At 43.5% G+C, this 24083-nt stretch overlaps 1 protein-coding gene across 3 annotated transcripts in view; it reads left to right on the top strand.

Annotated features, from left to right (window-relative positions):
* The window catches only part of DIS3L2 (DIS3 like 3'-5' exoribonuclease 2), a 191343-nt gene that overhangs the window by 12893 nt on the left and 154367 nt on the right, over positions 1–24083 (top strand). For 2 of the 3 annotated variants that reach the window (XM_065844959.2, XM_065844960.2), the window contains 4 exons: positions 5783–5941; positions 6243–6385; positions 12051–12104; positions 16212–16313. In XM_065844959.2, the coding sequence (XP_065701031.1) occupies positions 5783–5941; positions 6243–6385; positions 12051–12104; positions 16212–16313 (458 nt within the window). Of the gene's footprint in view, positions 1–5068; positions 5216–5782; positions 5942–6242; positions 6386–12050; positions 12105–16211; positions 16314–24083 lie in introns of those variants that run through there. The other variant, XM_071812717.1, reaches the window with a different exon arrangement.

Consider the following 24083-nt stretch of genomic DNA (forward strand, 5'->3'; position numbering starts at 1 on the left):
GTAGGTTTGGGGATTTTTTGGGTGCTAGACGTCTTTGCAAAACAGTTGACTAAACTCTTGTATTGAGACTATTAATATACCTTGTTACACATGGGCATCCACAGTGGCTCATAAAGCTGCAGGTAGAACTGCTTGGTGGGGTGGTGGGGAGTATTTGTTTGCTAAAAGACCAAAGCTGATGGTTTCTAACATTTGCTTTGCCAGTTCCGCAGAAGCCGAGGGCCAACCTGAAATTGTAGATCTGTGAGGTGATGCCTTGGGCTGCCAGATGGTTGGACTCTAATGCCTTGGGTCTCTAGCAAGGATGAGCAGGAACATGCTGTATTTAGCTTTTTTGCGATGCTTAGCCTAGTCTGAACTAAATGGGAGTGTAGGACTAAGCTGGAGTTGGCATCAGGGTAGTTCTCATTGCCTTTAGTTGGTTAATTCCTGCTTTTGGAGGAAAAGCTGCCTTCCAGCTCATGGGTGTATCCTTCCAGTGTTTTCTGAAGTGCATAGCTGGGCCGTCTTGAAGAATTAAATGTCAGGGAACCTCTTGGAAGGTTGGAAGGAAATTGGTTTAAGTCATTGAAATGTGTCAGCAATGAAATGAAACATTTTAGAAATATGGACAAATATTTAGTCGAGAGTGTCTCATTAACTGATAACAAATTGTTCTATTGCATGTTATCAGTTCTGGGGCTATGCTTCTGTTTCTTCTCACGCTTATGCTAACTGTAAAGCGGACGTATTTGAAAGATTCCTTTGCATATCTAGATCATGATCTAATGCTGGGAAGCAATGGAAAATCCTCTCAGCAATAGCAGAGTTAGAGGAGGTGTTGATGCCCAGCCATGGACGGATAAAGGTAAGTAGTAGATGGAAGTATTTTGTGTTGGAAGAGTTTGTAACGACACCGTTCCATCCAACACTTTCAACATCATTTTGTTTGTTTGTTTGTTTTTTGTTAAGATGTAAAAGGAACCTTTGCATGTCGACATAGCCATCAGTGGGGTGAGTCCTAAACCTGTAGAGGCGTCACCAGCACAAACAAGACCTCATCACTCTCTATAACTACCTGAAGGGAAGTTATAGCCAGGTGGGAACTGGTCTCTTCTCCCAGGCAGTTAGCAATAGGACAAGGGGACATGGGCTTAAACTCTGCCAGGGGAAGTTTAGGCTGGATATTAGGAAGAAGTTCTTTACGGAGAGAGTGATCAGGCATTGGAATGGCCTGCCCAGGGAGGTGGTGGACTCACCGTCCCTGGAGGTTTTTAAACTGAGATTGGACATGGCTCTTAGTGCCATGATCTAGTAAATGGGCTGAAGTTGGACCAAGGGTTGGACTTGATGATCTCTGAGGTCTTTTCCAACCTAGCCAATTCTGTGATTCTGTAAATGTGGTGCTCTCACAGTCCTGCCCACCCCAGAGAACTGGGTTAAATATAAATGATGTAGATGGAAGCTTAGTTAGAGGTAAAAATGCCTAGTGACAAGGTAGATACCCTTTGACAGCAAAGGGGAAAGCTGTACCAAGTTGTCCATGTCTTGGAAGTCACTAAGATTTCTCAAGTTAAACTAGTTCTTACTGTATCCTGGATGAGGGGTATCCAAAAGGGGATGAAAATTCAGTGAGGAATATTTTCCTTCTGTGTCGGTAGTAATCAAATAACTTGACAGGTGTTAGAGGGAAGTTGGAAATGTTTTAATTTTGGTAGACAAAATTGAGGGTCTTGGTTCTTTCTTGTGTAAAGCAATATTCAAATTTTTATATAAAATTAAAGACTTTCAGGCCTTGCTAACTTCATGTTCAGTTGAACATTTTAGTTGATTTAGTTGACCATCTAGTTGATAACTGACTAATAGATGTAAATTTAATTAAATGCAGTACTTTCCAAAACCTAAACCATAGAGTAGCTTTGTATAAATGATGTCAGAATACGCTGATTTAAAACATCAAGCCTCCCCTTTTGCTGCAAGCCAGGTCAATTATTCTGGGAAGCTGCCCGCCTGCATTTTTTTTCCAAAATAAGAAAAGATTAATAGGTACTTAGGTATAAAGACTAAAATGTGCCGTTGCATGATGTCATTGTTGTTGTGACAGAGATGAAGCGCGATGGTTTGGATTCTGGACCGAGCTCCAGCGGAGCCCAACCGGCCACTGCTGGACTGGGCTCCTGCCTCGGGGGCACCCCCAGCTCCGTCCTTCCCGCTCCATGTCCTGGTTGAGTGTTTCTGTGTCCCACAGGTGCTTCCCCTTCTGTAGTTTGAGGTGGTTCACCGCTCCATGTGTGCAACACCATGTCCTGTGTAGATGTTCCTCAGGCCTCCTTGCCTCATAGAGCTGTTGGGGTTATTTCAACCTGCGTCCCTCCAGAGGACTTCACATAATGAAGAGTCAACCACCTTTCCTCAAATTGTTACTCCTGTATTATTGGAAATGGGGGGGGTTGGTTGCTTCTCCAAAGTAGCAAGTGATAGGACAAGAGGAAATGGCCTCAAGTTGCATCAGGGGAGGTTTAAATTGGATATTAGCAAAAAGTTCTTCATGGAAAGGGTTGTTGGGCATCGGAACAGGCTGCCCAGGGAAGTGGTGGAGTCACCATCCCTGGAGGGGTTTAAAAGGTGTTTAGATGGGGTCCTAAGGGCCATGGTTTAGTGCTAGGGTTAGGTTATGGTTGGACTTGATGATCCTGAGGGTCTCTTCCAACCGAAATGATTCTATCATTCTAAATAACAGAATGTCTAGAAATCCCAGGCACGTGGTGGCTGCATCCACAGAGAGCAGCTCCGTGCAGCCAGACAAACGTTCCCACACACGTTGCGTTTGCTGTGCGTTGTAAACGCGTCTGTGCCTTGCGTTAGAATTGCTTCGCGTTCAAGCTGGAGTGGTTCTGCACATGCAGACGTGTTTGGTGCATTGTGGTTGCTTCAACCACCCCCAGCTCCCACTCACTGCCCCTTAGTCTCCCTTATACTGAAGTTATTTTTAATTTTTTATTACATTTACTTATTTATGCAGTCACTGATTATTTTAACGCCTAGAATGTGTTGTTATTTTGTGTGACATCTTACCTTAAAAGGTTTTGTTCTATATTACAAATCACGCAACCGTAACACTACAGAAGAAGTCAGACTTCTGACACGTCTGGTGCTGGAACAGAGTTTAACTAAGCTAGTGATAGCGGTTATTTCAGAAAGAGTAGTCTCAACGTATCCCCTGCAATCTGTAGAGCTGACAGGATAGAGTTTGCTTTGTGGAATAATGTCAATTTATCCATCAGAATATTAATGCTGGGCGATAGGAAAGCCCATCATGAGAAGTATTTCTGACTTCCAGTTTTAGGGGACAGGTGCATTATAGAAGCAAATATTGAATCTAGTCGAAACAGATGGCAACCTGTAGTTAGCTCTCTTTCTTTTAACAGGAGAAATACAAGAAATTAAGAGTCATGCAGAATTCGATGTGTTCCAGTTGAATGCTAATTGTGACAGTTGTCTGTGGCTTTGTAGCAGGGCTGGTTTTGTTTAGCTGTAAACATCATGGCCAAGGGGGTCAAATACTTACCCGAAGTGGCCGCGTGTGGCTGGCTCACAAACCAGCTCGATCAAAGCAGAGTTTGTTCATTTGAGTCAATTCTTTTTTTCTTTGGGTTTGTGTCTGAGCCTGAGCGGATGAAAAATCCCACCAGAGAGCAAGCCAAGGGTTTCAGTGTTGAAAACGGGCGAGCGCCTCGCTGCCTGTCTACTTTTCGTCACGGAAGATGCTTCTCCACCCTTCGCTGTTGCTCTGCATTATTTTTGGCAGTAGCGGCCCCAAACTTCTGACCTGATGGCCGTGGTGAGCGCTGGGCCAGCTCTGCTCGGTGGTGGCTAATTCTGGCTCTCAGCTCACCTCCCAACTCACGAGATGTTTTATTTTCCCTCGTTTAATTTTCTGCTGGTTTTCTTTTTTTTTGGCTCCTTCCTAATTACATGTTAAGATGTAGCCTCTTTTAATCCCAAGTTCTTCAATTTGTAGTAGTATTTTCTGTGAGCTGCTGTCATAGAAACGAAGGCTTTAGAGGGCCTTGCAAGCTCGTGTAACCCATTTCACTACCTCAGGGAAAAACCAGTCCTTTCAGACCAACTCTGGCAGACGTCTGCCTCACCTATTTTTAAGAACCTCCAACAAAGCAGATTGTGTGACCTCTCTGGGTGATCAGCCTAATGCCTTGCTCTTTTAATAGTGTACCCAATATCCCACCTATTGCAGATTAAGTCAGATTCCTTCACCAAAATGTCTCTGGTGCCAGTTCAAAAGCTGTTCTGCTCAGATCTCTCCAGTCCTTATTTTTACTTTCACTGGTTTTGAACTTCATCTCTTGACCCTTGGGGCGTTTGGAAATCAGTTCATTGAGCATTTGCGAATCGGTTAATTTTACTAACGGTTCCGTCTCACCGTGAGGTCCATACAGGTTATATTGCCTCATTCACATCGGTTGAAACCTACATTTGGAGCTGTGCTCTTGCTGTGTTTCAGCTGCAGCCTCCCTGGGACAATCTCTTCTCTGAAAGCACGGGCAGACTATGAGAAGTTTGATGACGTTGCCCTTATTGTCACTGAACACAGCAGCCCCCTCTTCATTTCAGTGTCCTATTTGGGGACACTCATGGATCATTTAATCTCCTCCTGGGCTGGTCTGAGCCAGCACCTCAAGTTGTCGCTCTGCCTGTCTTGGTGTCTCCCCTCCTGAATTAGGAGGATTCCTCCCTCCTTCTGCTGATTTGCCTGTTATTATATATGGAAGTTGGGTAAAGTAGCAGTTTTCTCTTATGGTATCATATTTTTTAAGATCTCAGCTTAAGTACAGCTTTTTAAACCTTTTTTTTTCACTCGCTGCTTTGGTGAGCAATCTGTGATTTCATTTGTGAACGATACCATACGTTAAAAAAAAAATAATTAAAAGAATTGCCTTGTAACTTGGATAGCCCCATGGCGAATAAGTTGGCATCTCGCATTTTCTGACTTGCAGGTACAAGCTCGGAGCCGGGGCGCGTAGCCAGGAGGGGCTGGAAGGCAAAGCTGTGATGACATGTTCGGTATCCAGGTGGAGGGCCAAGAGGGCAGCTGCGCGGCGCGGGCTTGCATTCCAATGTGCTGATCCGTGGAACAGCGTTGGCACACGCTTTGGAAGCCGCTGCTCGCTCTCCTGGCTGTAGGGAAGGGGCTGAGGTGATGGCAGGGAAGGAGGGGGTGAGTCTTTGCAGGATATTTTCATGTGATCGTGGCCTGTTCTGAGCAGGCGGGACATTTGGAGCCTTGGCATTTCTTTGTGGTGTCATCGTGTACCGTGGTGCCTCTGGTAGCTCCAAAGTTAATTAGTCCAGAGTGGATTGCTGAGATTTTTTGGTTTTTGTCCTCCGTGATTCCCGAACTTCTTAATTAAGTTGTAGGGAAGTTATATTTTCTCACTACTTGGGGGCTTAATGGGGTGGAAGTTTTGGAAACAGTTTCACAATTTCACATTTTATGTGCTCTAATGAATTTCCCAGGATTTTGGAAGGGTTGTATCCAACTTTAGTACTGTAATTTCCAGAGTTTTATTTATACTAAAAGAAGTCAGTGGTGGATTAAGAGGCACAAAGAGCCAATAGATTGCAAATGAACTAATGAAGACATCATTTCTTTTGGTTGAAGAGCATGTCTCTCAGTTGTGACTTGTACTGAAGTACTGCAGACCATGAGTTTCACCAGGACCACAAGCTGGCAATGTGGTTCCTCTTCCTTCCCCTGTTACTTCAAACCTGTGTTTGTTTTCAGGTCCAGAAAGGAGAGGGTTTGGAAGGACCAGAAACAACTCGGAATCTGCAAGAAGTCCCCAGAACTTCGATAGGAAGAGGCAACTCTCTGAATCACAGACAGAAACAATGAGCAATTCAGACAGCAGAATAAGCCCTAGACAACTGGGAACTCCCAGAGGTATTAAAGCAGAGTGTGTACATGCTTCAGGAATAAGCTGCCTTGAAGCCTGTGCTCAGCACTGTTAAAAGATGGGCTGGGATGAATGCTCTTAACTCTAAAACGAGCTGTAAAAGACTGTTGATTATTTGTAAAATGTGATTATTCCAGGCTTTTTGGTGCTCTGAAGTCGGGTGCCAGTATTTCTAGGCAAACTGTTCTCAGAAGTTCAACTTTGAACACAAAGCCTCCGTACAGCTGCTGTTAAGATATGTAGACAAGTTCTGTGGGCAAGGTAACACTTATGAATTTTTGTTTGCAGGAGGATCCTATGCTGCTGTCCCAACATCAGGTGATAGGAAGAATCGAAATAAACCCACACGAGGGAGGAGGAAGAGTATATTCGAAGCCTACATGTCAAAAGAAGATGTTTCAGCAGGACTGAAAAGGGGAGAGCTGATTCAGGTGCCTGGAACATAACACCACCCGTGCTCTTGTGATAAGCCTGTGGAAATCACAGGCCATTTCTGGAAATCAGTGTCAGCTGGTTGCATGACAGGGAGTTGATGTACTGCTTCTAGATGCTACAGGAAGATTTTCTTTCCCTTTCTCAGAAGGTTCTAGAAGTGCAGTTAAATCTTATCTGTTCAGCTGAAGTATAGTTTTTGGTTTGATTGCATGTTCTGTGAAATTCCACGATCGTGATGAATTGCAGAATTCTGTTTGGATGTTCTGCTAGCCATGGTAGTCATTATTGTGGAGACACTTGCTTTTACAAATGATGCTCCAAAACACAGCAGATGCTGGCGGCCTCTGTGTCTGTCAGTTTAAGTAGAAATGAATGCCCTTTGCAAGATACTTCTTGCTGATATTCCTCACAAAGATGTTCATTAGTCATCAGCAATGAGGTGCAGACGCCTCTGCGTCCAGTCTGTTCTTTTTTTTCAATCTATCAAGTCTTCCCAGAACTCTTCCTCAACAAAAATTAAAGGGAGAGTGATAGTGCAGGTAATAGTGTGGTCCCTGGGGTCTCATAGTGCTGTGCCTACCAGGACATTGCAATAACTTGTTATAAACTCTACTACAACTGGTTAAATTAATATCAAATGGCCAGGCAATGGCACTGGACCCTTGGTTTGCTTTGCAAACCCCTGAGGTCCTAGGGCTGACCCAGCCACTGGTGACAGTGTGTGGTTTACTGAGGTAAGGCTGGAGCTGAAGAGCCCATCAAGGTACAGAAAAGAATTTGCATGTATGTGTATGGTTATTTGCCTTGAACAGCTAGCAGCAAGCATGTTCTCATTTTACCAGTTCTGAAGATCAAAGATTGGACTTTGTGCTTCCATTTGGAGCAGCAAAACTGTAGCCATAATTAGGCAGCAGTTCTTCTCTGAATATTTAGCAAAATGTGTGGGTGGACCTGCCATTTGTGTGGGCAGCTGGATCTCTAAGAGTTTTGCATAAAAGCAGGCAGGGCTGAGGTTCACTGAGATGTAGAAGAGGACAGTGTCCTAGAACCACTGCTGTAGCACTGTCCTCAACGTGCTGTAATGTTCTTCTGGGCACGCCTGGTGTCCCAGTGAGATCAGTCTGGCTGGGGAAAAAAGGCAGGTGGAAGTCAGTGAGGGCATGAAAGACACTCATGCTGAGGCATCGTTTACCCAAACACACAACTGCTGCATTGCCATTTCATTAGTGTTGTAATGCTGATGAGGTGATGATACTTTTATCACTACATTGAAGTTGCAAATGGCATCACCTCACTTTTTGTCTGATTTCTTGTTATAATTGTATAGTAATTCTTGTTTAGTGATATAATGATGTAATTTCTGGAGCTGTAATGAGGATTCCATATATAAGATTGCCTGATTCTGTCCTGAAGACCAACCTGATGAGCTCTTAGCTTTCAGAAAAAAGACTATGTGGCATAACCCTGCTGATGATCAGAGTGGTCCACTGGGCTACCGAGACCTTCACACGACTGTTGTGGACATTCACAATGGGAAGAAAATGGTGAGGGAAGAAATGGGAACCTCAAGCTGTGACTTTTCCCCCACGGCTGTAGCAACATATAGCAGCAACTACAGCTTCTGCCTTATCTTCAGGAGTCTGTTTTTGGTAACGCAGCCTGATAGCATTAAGTGCAGCGTGTGTAAACTGCCGCTGAGGTCGAGTGCAGCTGTGGATGAGACAAACCAGACTATGACTACTACCTGAGAATCCCATTGAAATGCTGAGTCTCGGAGGACCTGTGATTGCATGCTCTCTGGCAGAAGAATCCCTAATTCTTGTAAATGCGTAGTGTCTACTTCAGGTCATGTGCTGCGTAACTGGAAGAGTCATACGTGCTCTCTTAGGCTGTATCTGTTTTCCTTTCATCCAGTTCCACATCTCAGGGAAGCAGTAGAAGCTGGACTTAATCATTTAGGGCTGAGTCTCAGATCATGAGCATCCCAGCTCAGTGTCTCTCATTGTTAACTCATTCATCCTTATGATCTCATCAAGACCATTCATCATTGCAGTCTCAACCAGGACAGATGAGAACCTGAAAGCAACTGTAGTGAATGGACAAATACTCAGCACTGTTCTGTGCAATGGCAAGAGACTTAGTGAATAAATACCTGTTGTGTTAATCTCCAAAAGCAGGGCGTTGGTCTGGCATAGTAACCTACAAAAATGCTCCACAAGAGCCTGTGGAAGAGGAGAACAAAGCTATTGGTCTGAATCTGGTGGTCCTGAGCAAACTTGAGTGCTAGTCAGACAGAAGTGTGACTCTCTGATCAAGGGCCGTCCCCTGGAGCATCATGGAAATGCTGGATCTGCATATATTTGTGTGAGAGCTTGAGAGATCCGTTAGAGAGAAGAGACCCTATCGTGAGCTCTGAGGATGTCGCCGGACTCTGGCAATGCAGCTATGCAACTGAGTGCTGCTGAAAGTCCAACCCACCGAAACTACCGGCAGACGTGGAGATCGCTCAGATAAAACACAAGTGCCACAAAGATCAAGCAGTCCTGGATCAGGAAGAACAAATGTCTTATCTTTATGGGTGCTGACGTCTGTCAGTAATATTAGTCTTAATGGCTTCTGGTACTGTATCTGACATAACTCAGTCTTTGATGAGCGGCGTGGAGAAGTGCGCCCTGCGGGACTCCTGGCTTCGTTTAATCCCGCGATGTGTGCAGCAGTGTCCTTCCAAAGGAAAGGGGATCGGAGCTCAGGTGCTTCGGGGAGCGCAGAATTCCCGCTTCCCTCCCAGTAAAGCGTCCTGCAGTGAACAAACTCAGGCATCTCAGGTTGGCTGGAATCACGTCGGCCGGTCTGAAGGCAAACAAGATGGAATAACTTCTGCGTAGTTATGTAAGCGGACGGTGTTGGCGATACACAACAGATGAAGTCAGATTGTGTATTAAGGAACGTTGACCCAAAGGACCGTAATCATCTTGTGAAGCACCAGCCAGAAACTCGTGTCTGCTTCTCAGCTCCAGCGTCACCCAGACCCTCCCTGCAGGGCTGCTGGGCGCAGTGGAGCGAGAGCGCGGCGTACGGAGGTGCAGAGCCTGCAGAGAGGGTGTTTTTCCTTGGAAAGCTCTTCTTTTGTGGGTGTGAAGGCTGGGGTTTCCCTGATTTTCATAGATTCTTTTTTCAAAGGTGCCCTTGGTAGCAAGCAGATGCTTGAACCCTGACCTCTTTTGGTATTTCATACGTAGAAACAAATCTAGGCATAAGTGTTGTGATAGCTGTTATAAACTGCTTGATTTGAGATGCTTGCAGTTCAGTCTGAGTGTTGCCTGCTGCGGTTCTAGCAGAGCAACTTGAAAAATCATGACCCTTCTGTATCTTGCTGGGGAAGCTCAATAAGATTGGAAACTATTTTGGCAAGTATGTGTGAAGCTGACTTGAATCATCAGAAAGTGTTTTAGAAACCTTCCTGCAAACCTTTGTCTTCCCTTTGAAAACAAAGGTCCTACTGACATAAAACCACTGATAAATATAGAAGCTATTATGTGCAATGTATTGTAAAATAATACAACATAAGTGTGACATCATGAGACTCCGCAACCAGATCCTCACCCCCTAATACACATATGAGAACAGTTGTTCATTGCAGATGGGGAGAGTGACTGGTTCCAGATATGATATCACAGCGTGAAATGTACAACATCGTAAATAGCATTTTCATAGGCACAGATAATAGGGCCCATCTGCTTTCTAAGATAAATTTTGGGAACTCCTTGCTTAAAGGAGGGAGCTGAAGTATTTTAATGCTGCTTGACGTAAGAATCCTAATGCTGATCATAATTAGGTGCTGCATATAAAATGTAGAGAAACAATGAACGGTAAACGTGGTGACACTTTGCTCCTCTTTGTGTTTGCTGGAGCTGGGCATCCATGTGCCTGTAGCTGCTCCGGCGCCTTCTGGGCCATGCACGAAACTCCTGATTTTTCATGCGTGTTTGCACCTGGCTGATTGACAGCTGTCCCAAACTATTCAAGGGGGTTCTGCAGAGTAGCACAGGATATCCCCTCATCTGCTTGATGCTGGTATGGGAATTGTTTGACTCGTCGTCAAGCAGAGCAACCATGCCTTTTCATTATTTTCCTTCCCCTCTGTAGCAGCTTCCTTTACTAACAGAGCATTGTTTTTGATGGCTGATTCTGGGAAATAAGGGGAGAAAAAAGACCATTGGGAGTTTTCCATCAGTGGGTACCAGTGCTTTTAGAGGCTGGTGACAGCGAGTTTGCTCTCACTTTGCCTCATCATAAAGTATCCCCAGGGTTGCTCCCAGTGGGTTGTCTTTGTTTTCGTGCTGTTGTCCTGGGTTTTGCCTATCGTGTGGGTAATGTGCTCGTTAATACTAGTTACATAAGGCGCAAAATAAGACATCGCAGCAAAGTACTCAAATAATGCCTGAAGAATATAGAATGCATGGTGGTGGTATTTCCAAACTCGAGCAAACAAAAACAACGGAAAACCTTCATAAATCTGCACATTCTTCATCAAGGCAGCAAAACTTCCACATGTAATCAGCCTTATTTTCCTATCGTCTGAGTGTTTCCCAGAATACATAAAAAAAATTATATGCCGCAGTAAATTTTTAAGGAAGCAATTCCTGTGAGAGGTTCCTATGATTGCCTAACGCAGAAGTACAAACAGATGGAATCTGGTCATGTAACAAATTGGCCAGCGTTGTTTCAAATACACAAGCGGAGAAAGTGTCACAGTTTCAGCCCAAAGCAGAAGCCTGTCTGAAGGCAGATTCCTCATTGCGCTTCCGTAAGAATCAAATGCTGACAGTTTGAACTGCAGTCGCTTGGATCAAGATTCCCAGGCCCCTCTTGGGATGGGAATGGCACCATTACGTAGCCTGTGAGTCCTTTCTGCCTTTTTCTTGACAGAGCAGAGCATGAGCAGCGAAACTGGTTGTTTTACTTTGGAGGGGTGATATGAATTTGCTGCAGGTGACTTGAGCTTGGAGTTGGCAGATGAAGCAGAAATAGATAACCATAGAGTTCCAAATGTATTTAAGATAGCTTGACTTCAAACAGAATTTAATCCTGTAGGCTTTAAATGTTTGGTTTTTTGGAAAATCCTTTTGATTCTTCTTTGGAAATGTTCTTTATCACAGAGTTCCTGGTACTGTCTGTTTGCAGGAACGGCCTAAGCAGCCAGAGCCCCCCGAGCCTGGTACCTGCTGCCATGTGAGCTCGGCAGGTCAGCTTTTCCTCTTTCCCCCCGCCCTCCAAAATAAGCAAAACCAACACTCTGCTTTTCCAAAACAGAGCAAAACAAACTGTTTCTATTGTCTCTGTTTGGTAACGAAGTGGGTAGATGCTCAGCAGAAAATGTGTGAAGGGAACAGATCACCCAGTAGCAGCAACAAGTAATGACTCAACATCTCTTTGATGACAGGCTGCACATCAGCTTAAGTCTATCATGGAACTGCCTCTTGGCTGGAAATTGCTTGGATGCTAAGTTGTCAAGACTTGAACTGTATAATGGAAATTTAGATGTATCTCCTGTTTCAGAGTAGATATATTACCCACAGCTCTCTAATTTAACTGATGTTATATAAAATTAATAAGATGCAGGCATAATCTTTCTCCTTTTCTACTTTTTTTTTTTTTAAGGGACCCTTAAGAATAAATCCTAAGAAGTACCATGAAGCCTTCATTCCATCTCCAGTAAGTGTAATTGTGTATTGCTTTAAAGTTCATAAGTGAAGGTGCATTAAGATAGGAGTTATACCGTGCACCAAAGGTCACTCAGAGGTGAATTGAGTCGGAATAAATGAAAGTGATCTAGATTTTCTTTTAAATCAAATGTTTCCAAACAAATCCTGCTTTTTCCTACCTCGAAGAACTACTTACTTAGCTTGTGGAGAAATTGGGGATGCTGCTGGGTCTCACAGAAGCCAGCTGAGTTCAGGTTTGAGGACCACCAGCTAATGTAATCGGAAACCCTTGGTTTATGGCTGCAGAGGTTTTATAGATTTTCCACTGATTTAAGTTAATCTTCCCTAAACAAATATGCTCTCCATTTCGATCTGCTGCATGAGCTAATTTGAAAAGTCATTCCAGAAATAATATGCGTGATTCCTTTTCATGTGCCCGCTTTTGCACGAACTGGATCTCGGTTGGCTTGGGATGTGCTTCTGTCACATGGGACTGGCTTGTGCCTCTTATTTTGACAGAAAAGAAGGGCTCTCGCGATTTCGGGGGCTTCCAGTAGGGGTGGTGACCTCACAGCTGGCACAGCCAAGGCTTTTTATCTGGAACCAACTTGGTCGAAATGTTGCCGTCAATGAGAGAGTTTCATATTGAGATGTTTTGATGGTGCGGGGGAGAGAAGGCAGAGCCTGCCCCGAGACACTGAAACACTGACTCTGTTGTCCCTGCTGCTGACAGCGCTATTGTTTTGGGGCTTGGATTGAAAATCTCGAAATTTGTGGTGTTGTCAGTTCACATTGTTGATTTGGGATGGTTTGGAGCCCGCTTTGTTAGAGAAGGCCGGCGTTACAGGGGTGGAGGAAGGCTGGGGGTGCACAAAGTAGATCGAGATTAACTATAGGAAGAAGTAGAGAACAGCTCTTGGGTACATCAGCTGTGTGTGTAAGTGAAAAACTGTGATTCTCCATTTACAGGTGTCCTTGTAGGAGTGCTAAGCGTGAGCTGTTACACATATTATCTGAAATTAAAGAATGCAAGGTTAAATGAGAAACCCAGCTACTCACATGAGTTTAACTGGACATTAGTCCAGTTAATTTACTGCTAATCACCCCCAGTGTCCAGCTGTTGCCGAGTGCAGTCGATTGCTCGCTGTTCTGCATGCAGGAATACGTACATTAAGGAGGGTTAGCCAAGGCTGTTATCTCAGCTATCTTTCTACTTTCCTGCCCTTTGTGGAGCTGAATACCAAAACCAGTCTTGTCTCTTATAACAAGCTGAATCAACACCTAGATGAAGGTGACACTGGCTGGTGTGGACACAAACCTCACTTTAAGACAGATGTTTTAGGGAGGTTATCCTTTATATAATGTTATTTGCTGTAATGGAGGGTTTGCAGCCCTCGTGTTCTGCAGGACTTCCCATCATTGCCAGATGCTGCAAGAGCTGCAGCTGTGAAAAATCTCCCGTTCTCTCCTGCTGTTGACTAGGGCACTGTATCCCTTTCTCTTCTTGGCTGTGGCTTCATGCAGTTCAAATGGCACAGCTGTTCACCTTCTAACACCAGAAGTCCCAGGGGGTTTCTTGCTGCAAATGTGCTCTGTCTGCTCGTCTCATTGTTGCATGAGGGGTTGAAGAGAATGCCCAGGGCCTTTCTCTCAAAAGCTGCCCAGAGAATGGACCCAGGCATTTAAATCTCTGCCTCGCATCTCGCGTCTTCCCTGCGCACAGTGGCGTGGTTTGAAATGCCAGCGTTGTCAATGTGAAGAACGGTGCTGCTGAGCGTGAGTGATGGAGCGAGTGTGCTGGGCTTGTGGAAGACACATCCAAAGCAGATGAAAACACTGCAGGGGATGGAGAGCACTGCTGGTGATGCTCACAGGTGGCCACGGAGCAGTGAAAGCCCCTTGTTCCCTGGAGGGGGCTGTAGAAGCCTCAAAGCCATTCTATATGCACCCTGGGGGCAGTTAAAGCTTTGCAAGTGATTTTGTTCTGTCCTGGTTCGGTGCCATTTTAATTGCACTGGTAATCTGAAGTGCCAGCTGTGTGGAGCTGGGGACACTGAAGGAAAAAGTGGGTGCACAAGTGTTCTTGGAAGTGCTTAACTTCATCTAAAAATCAGGACTCTGGAGCTCTAGACACAGAAGTGTTTTGTTCTGGAGAGAAAACAAAGCCGATTGCAAATTCACATTTACAGCTTGCGTGCACGTATTGAAACTAACTGCTGTAAAATAGGTGCGTGTACACGTATTTAACTGTATATATATATATATATGTATGGGTATGTTGTTTGAGAGTGGCTGTAATTCAAGACAAGGCCCTTGCAGAGTATGGAGATACAGCTTTACCTGGGCGGTGTGACCCATCAGGCACCTTCACAGGGCTGGGAGAAAGGGTCTGCCTTGTGTTTTCTGGGATGTAGGAGAAAAGGGAAAAAGTGTAGAACAACCAAATTATGAATACCAGACTGTCCTACAGTGCAGAGCAACTGCATATACGGACAAAAAAAATGCAGTCCTTAAAAAGTGACTTTGATCTTTTAATGTATGTAGTGGGTTTAGGTAAAGAGTTGGGGCAGAAGAGGGAGGGCGAGGAGAAATGAGGAATAAGGCCATGTGTAAAAAATCTGGCTTTCTGAAAAGAACAGTTTCCAATTTGAATTATGTTGGTCCAAGAGGCTTTGCAATTTTTCTGCATCTAGTCATGGGAGGCAGCTTTCACACAGCTGTTGAGCTGCTGCTGCTTTTCTTTCTAAGAGTAATTTGGTCTCTTGGAGGATGTCCGTAGTTTCACATCATGGCAAGGTTCTGCCGTTTTATTGTATTGGTATCTAAGCAGAGTAAGATATTTATGTGATATTAGGGCTTTGTGTTTTCAGGTTATAAAAGAAGTTTTTCTTGGAGACTGAGCACACCGGTAGTTCTGATTGGATTTACTCATGCATAAGAGTCTCAGGGTTGTGTATTTGAGAGGTGACTGAAGTTGCAATTAAGATTTTAATTTTGTGAGGCTGCTTTTTTCATCGAAAGACAATGAAATACTGATCTAAAGAAATTCATCCTCTTGTTGTACCTCAGAACAATGCAAAGATAGATATCTCTAGAAAAGCTATGTTGACTGCTTATGTTGATATTAGATGCTCACCTTATTTAGCGTGTTCATGACGTGTAAACAGACACATGAAATTTTTCATCTACTGAATTATGGGGAAACAAATGAAAGCAGCAAGAGCACTGTCAATAATTAGCCAAAATAAAAAAGGACAAAACTAGCAATCCTTTAAAAACTAAAACCTTTGTGTTGGCATCTTCAGGAAAGTTCATCTTTATTCAGCCCATGGAGAAAATCTTCCAAGCTAAATCTAGATGAGCCGAATGCCAAACATGTCTGGGGTGGATAATCATAGTGCGTACAATTACTAGAGGCTCTTGTGCAAGGTTGTTAACCCAGAGTCTTGAGAGAAGGTGTCCTAGCATGTCTGTTACAGTAAAAGATCTTCTGGCTTGCAGTTGGCATCTGTAGTCATCATTTTTTTGAACCTCTTCTAACACTGGTTGTGCCAAATGCAGAATATATGGTGTTAACTCATTGAAAAAAGAGGCTGCATCCCCAGCCATTCTCCAGGCCGCCTTCACACACCAACCTGCCGATCCCTTGTCCCCGCTTTCCCATCGCACCAGGACGGCAGCAGCAGCTCTGCATGGGGCGTTTTGCAGCAATGGTTTTGAAAACGTGTTCTGAACAACAGGTTTGAGCGCTGGGGTTGGGAACTGAACCTGTGAGGAGCTGTGACTGCAGAGAACTCCCTCCCCATCCCAAGAGCAGCTGTAGAGGAGCTGAGCGGAGCCTGCAGACAACACATATTGAAGGCTTGGCTCTCTTCAATAAATAATGTGGAACTACTGTGCTGGCACATACATAAAAAGGAGCTTATTTGAGCTTATTTGCTGAAAGGTATTGCCTGTTGAAGGGCATATGGTGAATCCATTTCATTTCTGTGCGCAACCGCAGGATGTTTGTCTCGGCAGGGTGCGTGTCTTTTTTGAGGACAGTGTTCTAAACCTCATAATAACTGTAATTTAATAGGTTTTGGTCTGGCATTTATTTTTCTTCCTCTTTCGCTAGGATGGGACTCGCGATATCTTTATTGATGGAGTGGTTGCTCGCAACAGAGCCCTGAATGGTGACATCGTGGTAGTGAAGCTGCTTCCCAAGGAGCAATGGAAGGTGAGTTTGGTATATTTTTCTGTGATTTGGCAGAAAGAGCTTTTTACCGTTTTATTCCCTAAACTTAGGGCCTGAGACAGAGAATTTCCTACAAATCAGGTTAGCTAAATTGCAGTCTATGCTGCTGTAGATGGACTCCATCCATTGCAATGTTTGGAAGCAGCAATACCTAAAATGTTGAAACCTCACTCTTTGCACAGAACGGCCTTTTTTGCCACTATGTGGAGAAGTCACACAGCCTCGATGACAAGACTGGTTGAAAGCATGGTTGGCGGAGGTGACTTCTGACATCTGTTATTTAGCCGTCTTCATGCTGTGGCATTTGATAGCTTCATAGGTGTTTGCAGTTGCTTAAATATTTGACAAGTGCTGTTCACAAAGCTTTATTAATGATTAATTCTCTCTAATCTGTGGGTCTTCAGTCCATGGAAAGCTTATCTTGTCACAGCTCCAGATCTTGTGGTAATACCCTTCTTTACATGAATGAAGAACGTGGGAAGTGACTGGAGCAGTGCAAATATGGGACAATACTTTTTTCGTTTTCATGTCTGAGAATTTCACTAAGATCACTCTCTCTGGGTTTTTTTCTTTCACTGATCAAGCTCAGAGCCCTTTCAAACATCTGGATAGGTTTATCTTGTTTGTGGGTTTTCTTTTGACACCTCTATGCAAAAACAAAGTCCGTACTGCTTTAGTTGCTGGGAGATGTAAGCTACGGTAACACAGGTTTTTACACGTAAGTGCAACAGAACTGTCAGAGATTGTTTTCCAAACATATTTTTGAATTCTTATTGAGAACTAAAAGACTATGGTGTATCTTTGGGACAAAAGTAATAACGAGGATGATTCCAGCAGTGTGGGAACTGGTCTGAACAACTTTGGGCTGATGCTTTTCAGTTGCTGTATCTGCCTTCTCTGCCTGTTGTTGATTGAAGTTATGTGATTTTAGTCTTGCAAATGCAAAATCTTAAGTCTGGTCATTCGCTGGAACTTCTACCATCTCTATTCAAATCTAACAGTAATTGGAATGATAGTTTGAAACATATTGGAACTTGTTTCTTCCTCTTAAATATGCATAAAATGAGTAAACCACCTAGGTATTTATTGACACAGGTAGGTGCTAAACTACCTTATGCAAAAGACAATCGTAAGTGGGATCTAAGGTATCTATATACAAACATAGGGAAGAGGTCTACTGCAATCTTTGTAACCTCTGAAAACAAATTTTGAGGGTGAAAGCAAAATTCCTTTGATAGCTATTCGAGAGTCCAAATCAGAGTTCACTAAAGCTGTGATGATTACTGTATGTTTGGATCACTAAATCCATAGACGTAAATTATCTTTTATGTTAGACTATTTCATATAGTTGGAAAAATTGAGTTGTTTGGGTGCTTAGATCCTTTGCCAGGACCTGCCAGCACAAGGGCTTCTTTGAAGGCTTGATAAAGGTTGCCTGAGCTGGAAGCTTTCTCTGTGGTTTTCCATTTATATCTGGCTCTAAACAAAGATAATGCCCCTCTCTCTCGTATATCCTTATTCCTTCATATGTTTAATAGTAATGCTTTTTTATGAATACAAGAGGAAAGGTTCAGAATATCCTCCCTGCCCTGGGCAAATGCTGTAATAAATAGAACCGGTGGAGAAGTGGTGTCTGACTGCAAGGAGACAATTCAGAAGACTTTGCTGTTTGTAGTATGATTGTGATTCTTTGGTGAATTTAACCTTGCCAAATGAAGTAGCTGGAACACGCCAGTCATGTTTTTCAGCCACTCAGGTGCTATGTAGTCTCATTTTTTGTTTCTTGCTATCAGCGATGACATCCCTTTTCCCTGTTCCCTGGATCTCTTGCTATGTGCTTGTGTTTGTGTTAGTTCTTTGGGAGAGGTGCCACTAAGTTGCACTGAAAGATATTGCATTCTGCCAAGTAATCCCTACTAATTAATGATAAACTGTCGCAATCTATTTTAGGGTTTTCCATTTGTTTAGTCTCATGCTGCTGCAAAGCTGCCACGTAAGTGTCTTGAGGGTTTTCTCCTTCCCATTGGACCTAAGCTGAACAATTTTCCTTGAAAAATGTAAATGTATGGCATAAGTGATGCTGTCAGAGGAGACTTTACAGGCTCTGTACCTATTGGTTTGTTGGGGTTGAGATGTGCGTGTGGATTGTTTTTATGGTTCGCTGTTCCCGACCCATTAGCCTGCGCTCCACCAAGAGCTGAGCTGGGTCTTTGGCTGATACACCCGTGTCTTGCACAAGATGAAGGTGCTGGTGGGTCTGTACCTGCTGAGGTTCAAGGACCCTGGGGGCTCTGGGGGAGACCTTCCTCCTGCTGGTGGAGGTGATTCCTGCCATGGACCTCATTGTGCAATGGGACACTGTAATGCTGCATCTCAGCAATGGCAGGACTTGGCTGGAACCTCCGTTTGATTTATGCTTGTAAATGGGAGGGGGAGAACCTGTGACTGATAAAACTGTGGGTTTTTAGATAGGGAAATCTGTGTGTTTGCTTGAAGAGTTGAAAAAGGAGCTGCCCTGTACCCGGTGAGTCACTTTGTGGGTCAGGTGCCTGTGGGGCAAAAGCACCGGCTGGAGAGCAGTTTATCCAGGGATATACTGTGTTCTGCTGCACCTGTAATGGCGATACCTTACACAGGTATAAATGCCACAGTGAAATCTAAGGGGATGGTGAAATACTGTAGAAGCCTGGTTATACTGTGTGTAAATACAGCAGTATTTTCTTCCTCCAGCCCTCCCCTTCCTGGCTCAGCGGTGGGAAATTTATCAGGCTTGAATTTCTCACCATGGTGTCCTTCCTTCCCAGCGTGTGCACCAAGTGCTTGGATGGTTCTCCCTGTGTTTATTCTGTCCGGTCTTCGAGCTGCCTTTGCTCATCCATCCTCCAGGAGAACCGCTTGCTGTTTGGTGATGCTCAGTTTGCCCAGTTCATATTTCTGCGCTTACGATTAGTTCTGATAGAGCGCCAGCGATTCCAGTGTGGCACCACCGGCTCAAGGGAGAGACGTTTTGTCCCTGAAATCTGTTCCCTTGCCCTCCTGAAGAAGGTGGCCGTGGCTTCGTGCCTCGTGGTGACCGCGTTCAGAGGGTGGATTTCAGAAGTTTCTCTCCTGTCCTCTTGTGTTACATCTTGGGAATATTGAGGTGCTATGGCAACTTTCAAATATTTAGCTTTTGCGAAGTAAGGTATTTGACTTAGACTGTTTTTCCAGGTACTTAACCTACTCTTAGCGAATGAAGTCAGAGTATTGCTGCAGTCGGCTAGACCGACCTCTCCTTACTTGAAGCTGTAGGGCTTCCCTGAATTTGTGCCTTTATCCTCTGGAAAAACATCGTGATAAAGGGTCACCAGTGACAGAGGATTTACCTCAGACCTTGTAAATTATTCTGATAAAGACGACAAATGGTGCTTTATTTCCTGACTGATTTTCACTGCTTTAACTTCCACTCATGGTTTCTTATTATATTTTATGGAGCTGAACTTACATCAATTTCAAGAGCTTCAATTATACAGTGGCGTAATTACTGGAAGGAGAAAGAAATGTTGATATGATGGTTACAGCAATATTTCTCAGGCTCATCAAGGAGGGAAGCGGCGTGTCAGTATAAATGATAAACCCAACCCATCTTTCCTCACAGCCTCTTTTTGCTTTTACCGGCTCCTTAATTGCCAGACAGAATTTGTTTAATTTCAGTTATCTGCTTTGGTTTTTCTTGCAAGATGTAATTTCTTTGGTGGAAGGAAATAGCATAATAAGTCATTTGATATCACTTGGGGCTTGGATTCTTGGCCCAATCTCTGGTAGTTTTAGAGTAGTAGTTTATAACGTGGAATGTTTTTCATGACAACCGTCTCACGCCTTGCATGCTATGGCTGAAATTTTAGAGTCATAGTCTGAAAATAATACACTGACAAGGACTTTTTGCTGCTCAAAACTGCCTGAAAGGGATTTGGGGGTCCAACCCCCTATTGCTTGCTACAATATGCAGGAGAAATCACCAGTTCTGCATCTGCTTGCGGTAGCGATGTATAAAAATAATAACAACATATACTATATATGTACATAAAATAATGACAGAGTAACCCTCCAGTTTCTCAGAAATCAGTGCCTGCAGGTCGTATCTTTTGTTGTTGTTTCATGAATCATTTCCTCCTCAGGTTGAAGTGCTCCTTTGCACTATTTTCAGCTGGTTCGTTTGATCTCGTCAGAAGGTCTTAAAGGGCAAGGATGTGTAATTCTTCATTTACGTACAGCGTGTGCTGCGGGATAATGGGCCCAGCATTTTAGTCACGAAGTGCCTGAAACTGATAGAAATAGTTATTCTTTATAGCTCCTGAAAGCACACGTTCTGCTCAACACCGAGATGTCGGATACAATACAGTGTGACGGGAGATCTTAGAGCTGCCTCTTCTCGAGCCATACATCACCGATAAATATTTAAATGCTTTCTCTACAGAAGACATAAATTGCAATTCACTCTTCCCGGCTGTGAGCGTTGTTGGCATAATTACGAACAAACGCAGAGAAGGAACATTTTGATTCAAGCAGATGTCACAAATATGACCGCGTATCGCTTGAACAGAGCTACGTATCCTGGCAAGTCACCACCTCCAAATGGTGGTGGAAACCTGTGAACCGTTAGTTGTCCGGAGGGATATGAGCTTTGGGTTTGCCCTGCTGAATAATTCACTTCCACCAAATTCTTCTGAGAGTCAGTTTCTTCTCAAAATCTCACAGCTAATGTAAGGATAACAGTAGCTTAGGAGGAGATGGGGTTCTTAGAGGGTTATCACAGCAATGCCGTTTGAGTCTAACAATCAAGAGTGTTGTTTGGAAATATTACATTCATAATACTAAAAAAAAAAAGCTTTGGAGAAGTCATTATTAAAATAGCAAATGTTCTGGCTCCTTGAAAGCATTCAAGTGCAATTCATGATATCCAGGAGTAGAATGGGAAGTGGGAAACCAGCTAGGAAGATGTCCAGAGAAGCAAATCTGAAAGGTTGATGGATGCTTAGGGAGAAAGGGTGGATGGTGGTGTGGTGTGTGTGTTGCTTTTATTTATTTCTTTTAATTTGTGTTTTGTTTTAATTTGTTTTGCTCTGGACTTTACACCGAGGGCTGTAAGTCGACGCTAACACACAGGTGCATGCGCTCCCTTCCCCATCCCGGAAAATCCCCACACAGCACACACGGGTGGGATCTGGAGAAGCTTCATTAGGTGCTCGCTTTGTGCTCGTGCCATTCTCCGTATGGCCTCACGTTCCACGCTGCTGGGGCCGATGGACCTTGGCTTTGAGCTGGTGTGGCTCTTTCCAGGCTTGGCTTAGCTCCAAACTGGCTTGATATGGAATAGCAATACAGTAGATTGATAGCAAAAAAGCTGATTAAAAAAAACCAAACAATAGAAAGTGTTGCTCGCTGAGACATATGTGGCATGAAATTTGCTCTTCCTGCAGATGTTGCTTTCACGTTTTGTTAATCAAATGTCACTTGAAGTGAATCAACCGTCGTCTTAAGACAGTGAGTTTTAATAGCAAGGCCTGGCATGCTTTTTATGGTATATAATGATAAAATTACTATAATGATCTAGGTTGCTAGATCACTATAATAATCTGAGATTGCCGTGGCCCGATGCTGCGTTTATCCCGTGCCTCCCTCTGGATGTGTAAAAGGAGGAGACAGAAATACAAGATTTTTGGATGTTGTGAGCAACCTTACCTTTGTGAAAAGGACCTTTCCTGTCAGTACCTGCCTCTTTCTCTTTGGGAAAGCCGAAACAAGTTTTTGAGCAATTTAATGTCCTTTTTATTCTTCTGCCTTCTGTGCTGGGTAGGAGTGATATTGCAAAGCAAATTGTTTAGGTAGGAAGGTGAATTTCATTCTATTGACTGGCTGCATCCTGTCCTACCAGCACAGAATTTTATTGCAGATGTGGTTTGGCTGCACAGATGCAAAATAAGATAAAAACGTTACCTTTAGGTCAACAGTCAAGTGCTAAATAAGCATTCATCTCACATGTGGTTGCTTGTCATAGTCCCAATGGAGCGATGGCAGATGTGTCCCTTGGGAGGGGGTGACTTCAGGCTGAGATGCCACTAAATTTCAGTGCCTGTTCCTGGAAGAGCTTCATCTTGAATGGAAGAAAATGCTCATGGGGGCATCTGATCTTGCTTTAGAATAGGAGTCAGGCCAACATTTAATACCTCATCTCTGTTCCTTCTCACTTTTTCGTGGTACTATTTTTTGACTTTCTTGGTCACATGAATATAATCTAGTACAGCAAATTGTTTCCTTTAACAACTACCTTTTCTTTAAGTGATTGTTTTAAACTCTATTCTTCCAAGTCTTCTGTAAATACACACACATCACAGTAGATTATTCTTAATCCAATCGCTTATGTAACCACTATCATTTTGGATTTTTCTTAGTTCTTGGTTCCTGTGGAATTAGTATTTCTTAGAAATGTTCGATTTTTGCCAGTTTGGAGACTTATTTAATGATATCACATGAGTATTTGGAGCCTGTACCTTAAAAGAGAGAGGCAGAATACCTGTTGTTGTGATGGGACTGCTTTTTGGAATGTCACACATTAAATTAATTCAACTTTTTATAAAAACACTTTCTCGAAAGACTGTCCAGATTTTCAATAGTCTGTGTTTCTTTCAGGGTTACAGAGTTAAGGATAAATTCAAATAAAGTGGACTGATAGTAGAAGTCCCATCTGCCCTAAAATTTGTACAATGAATGCTATAATCTGGTTTTTTTTGAGAAGCTTGTACCCCTAATTAATCTTGATAGCTGGAGAAAGGAAGAGCTACTGTGATGCCGAAAAGCTGTTAATGTTTAAAGTCCCTCGGTGAGGTGGTTTTGGATTGCATCCTGAGTTCTGAGGAAAAGGAGAAGTGCTACTTGTCTGTTTGCGTGTTTATTCTTGTTATCGGCTGGCAGAGAAGCCACAATTGGCTGTAGTGTTTACATGTGGTCAAACCTACTGAGATTGGCTCATAAACTATTTTCTCTTATTTCCTTAACTCATGTTTATTTTTCTTGAAGCCATAAATCAGAAGGACAAGGGATCTAGAATAGGGGTGGTTTATGTAAATGGAGAATTGCAGCGGCTGGAGGAGTGACAGGGCTTTTTCTACAACAGGATCTTTGGGGTGAGATGTGGGACCTCATTTATAACCACGTGGTTCCCGGAGATCAGGAAGATATTTGTCATCGGGGATGGGATGCCTTAAATTTGTTGTTGGCACAAGGTAATTTGTAACCGTCTAAGATAAAGTTGTCTGAAGCCTAATAGGTTTTGAATCAGCGTGCCGCCAGCTCCGGAGGGCTGGGATGGTGGTTCCTTCTCCCAAACTCTGTTCCTTTGCTTTCCTCCAGATGATGCAGAAGATAACCAGGCTGAGGACACATCCTGGCCTCCCACTCCCTCCTCTCCCAGCTTTTTGACGTTATTTGCTATGGGGGGATTCCCTTCTCTTCAGGTTTCTGAAGCTACACACAAGAACTGGGAACAAGTCTATTATTGGTGCGCTATCGCTCAGTGAAAGGTGCCCAGTGATTTATATGCATCAATAGCAATTTTCTTAATACTGCTAACATAAGAAGTCTGTCTTGCTTGCTACTTGGTATTATCCTTCACCCAATTAACATGCAAATCAACGCCCTGGAACCTCTAACTATGGCAGCACCTCTTTCTGCAGCATCTTGAAGAATTGCAAGTGATGCTTTCAACCAAGTTTC

Source organism: Patagioenas fasciata, chromosome 9, assembly GCF_037038585.1.
Source record: "Patagioenas fasciata isolate bPatFas1 chromosome 9, bPatFas1.hap1, whole genome shotgun sequence".
In the NCBI taxonomy this organism is placed as follows: Eukaryota; Metazoa; Chordata; class Aves; order Columbiformes; family Columbidae; genus Patagioenas; species Patagioenas fasciata.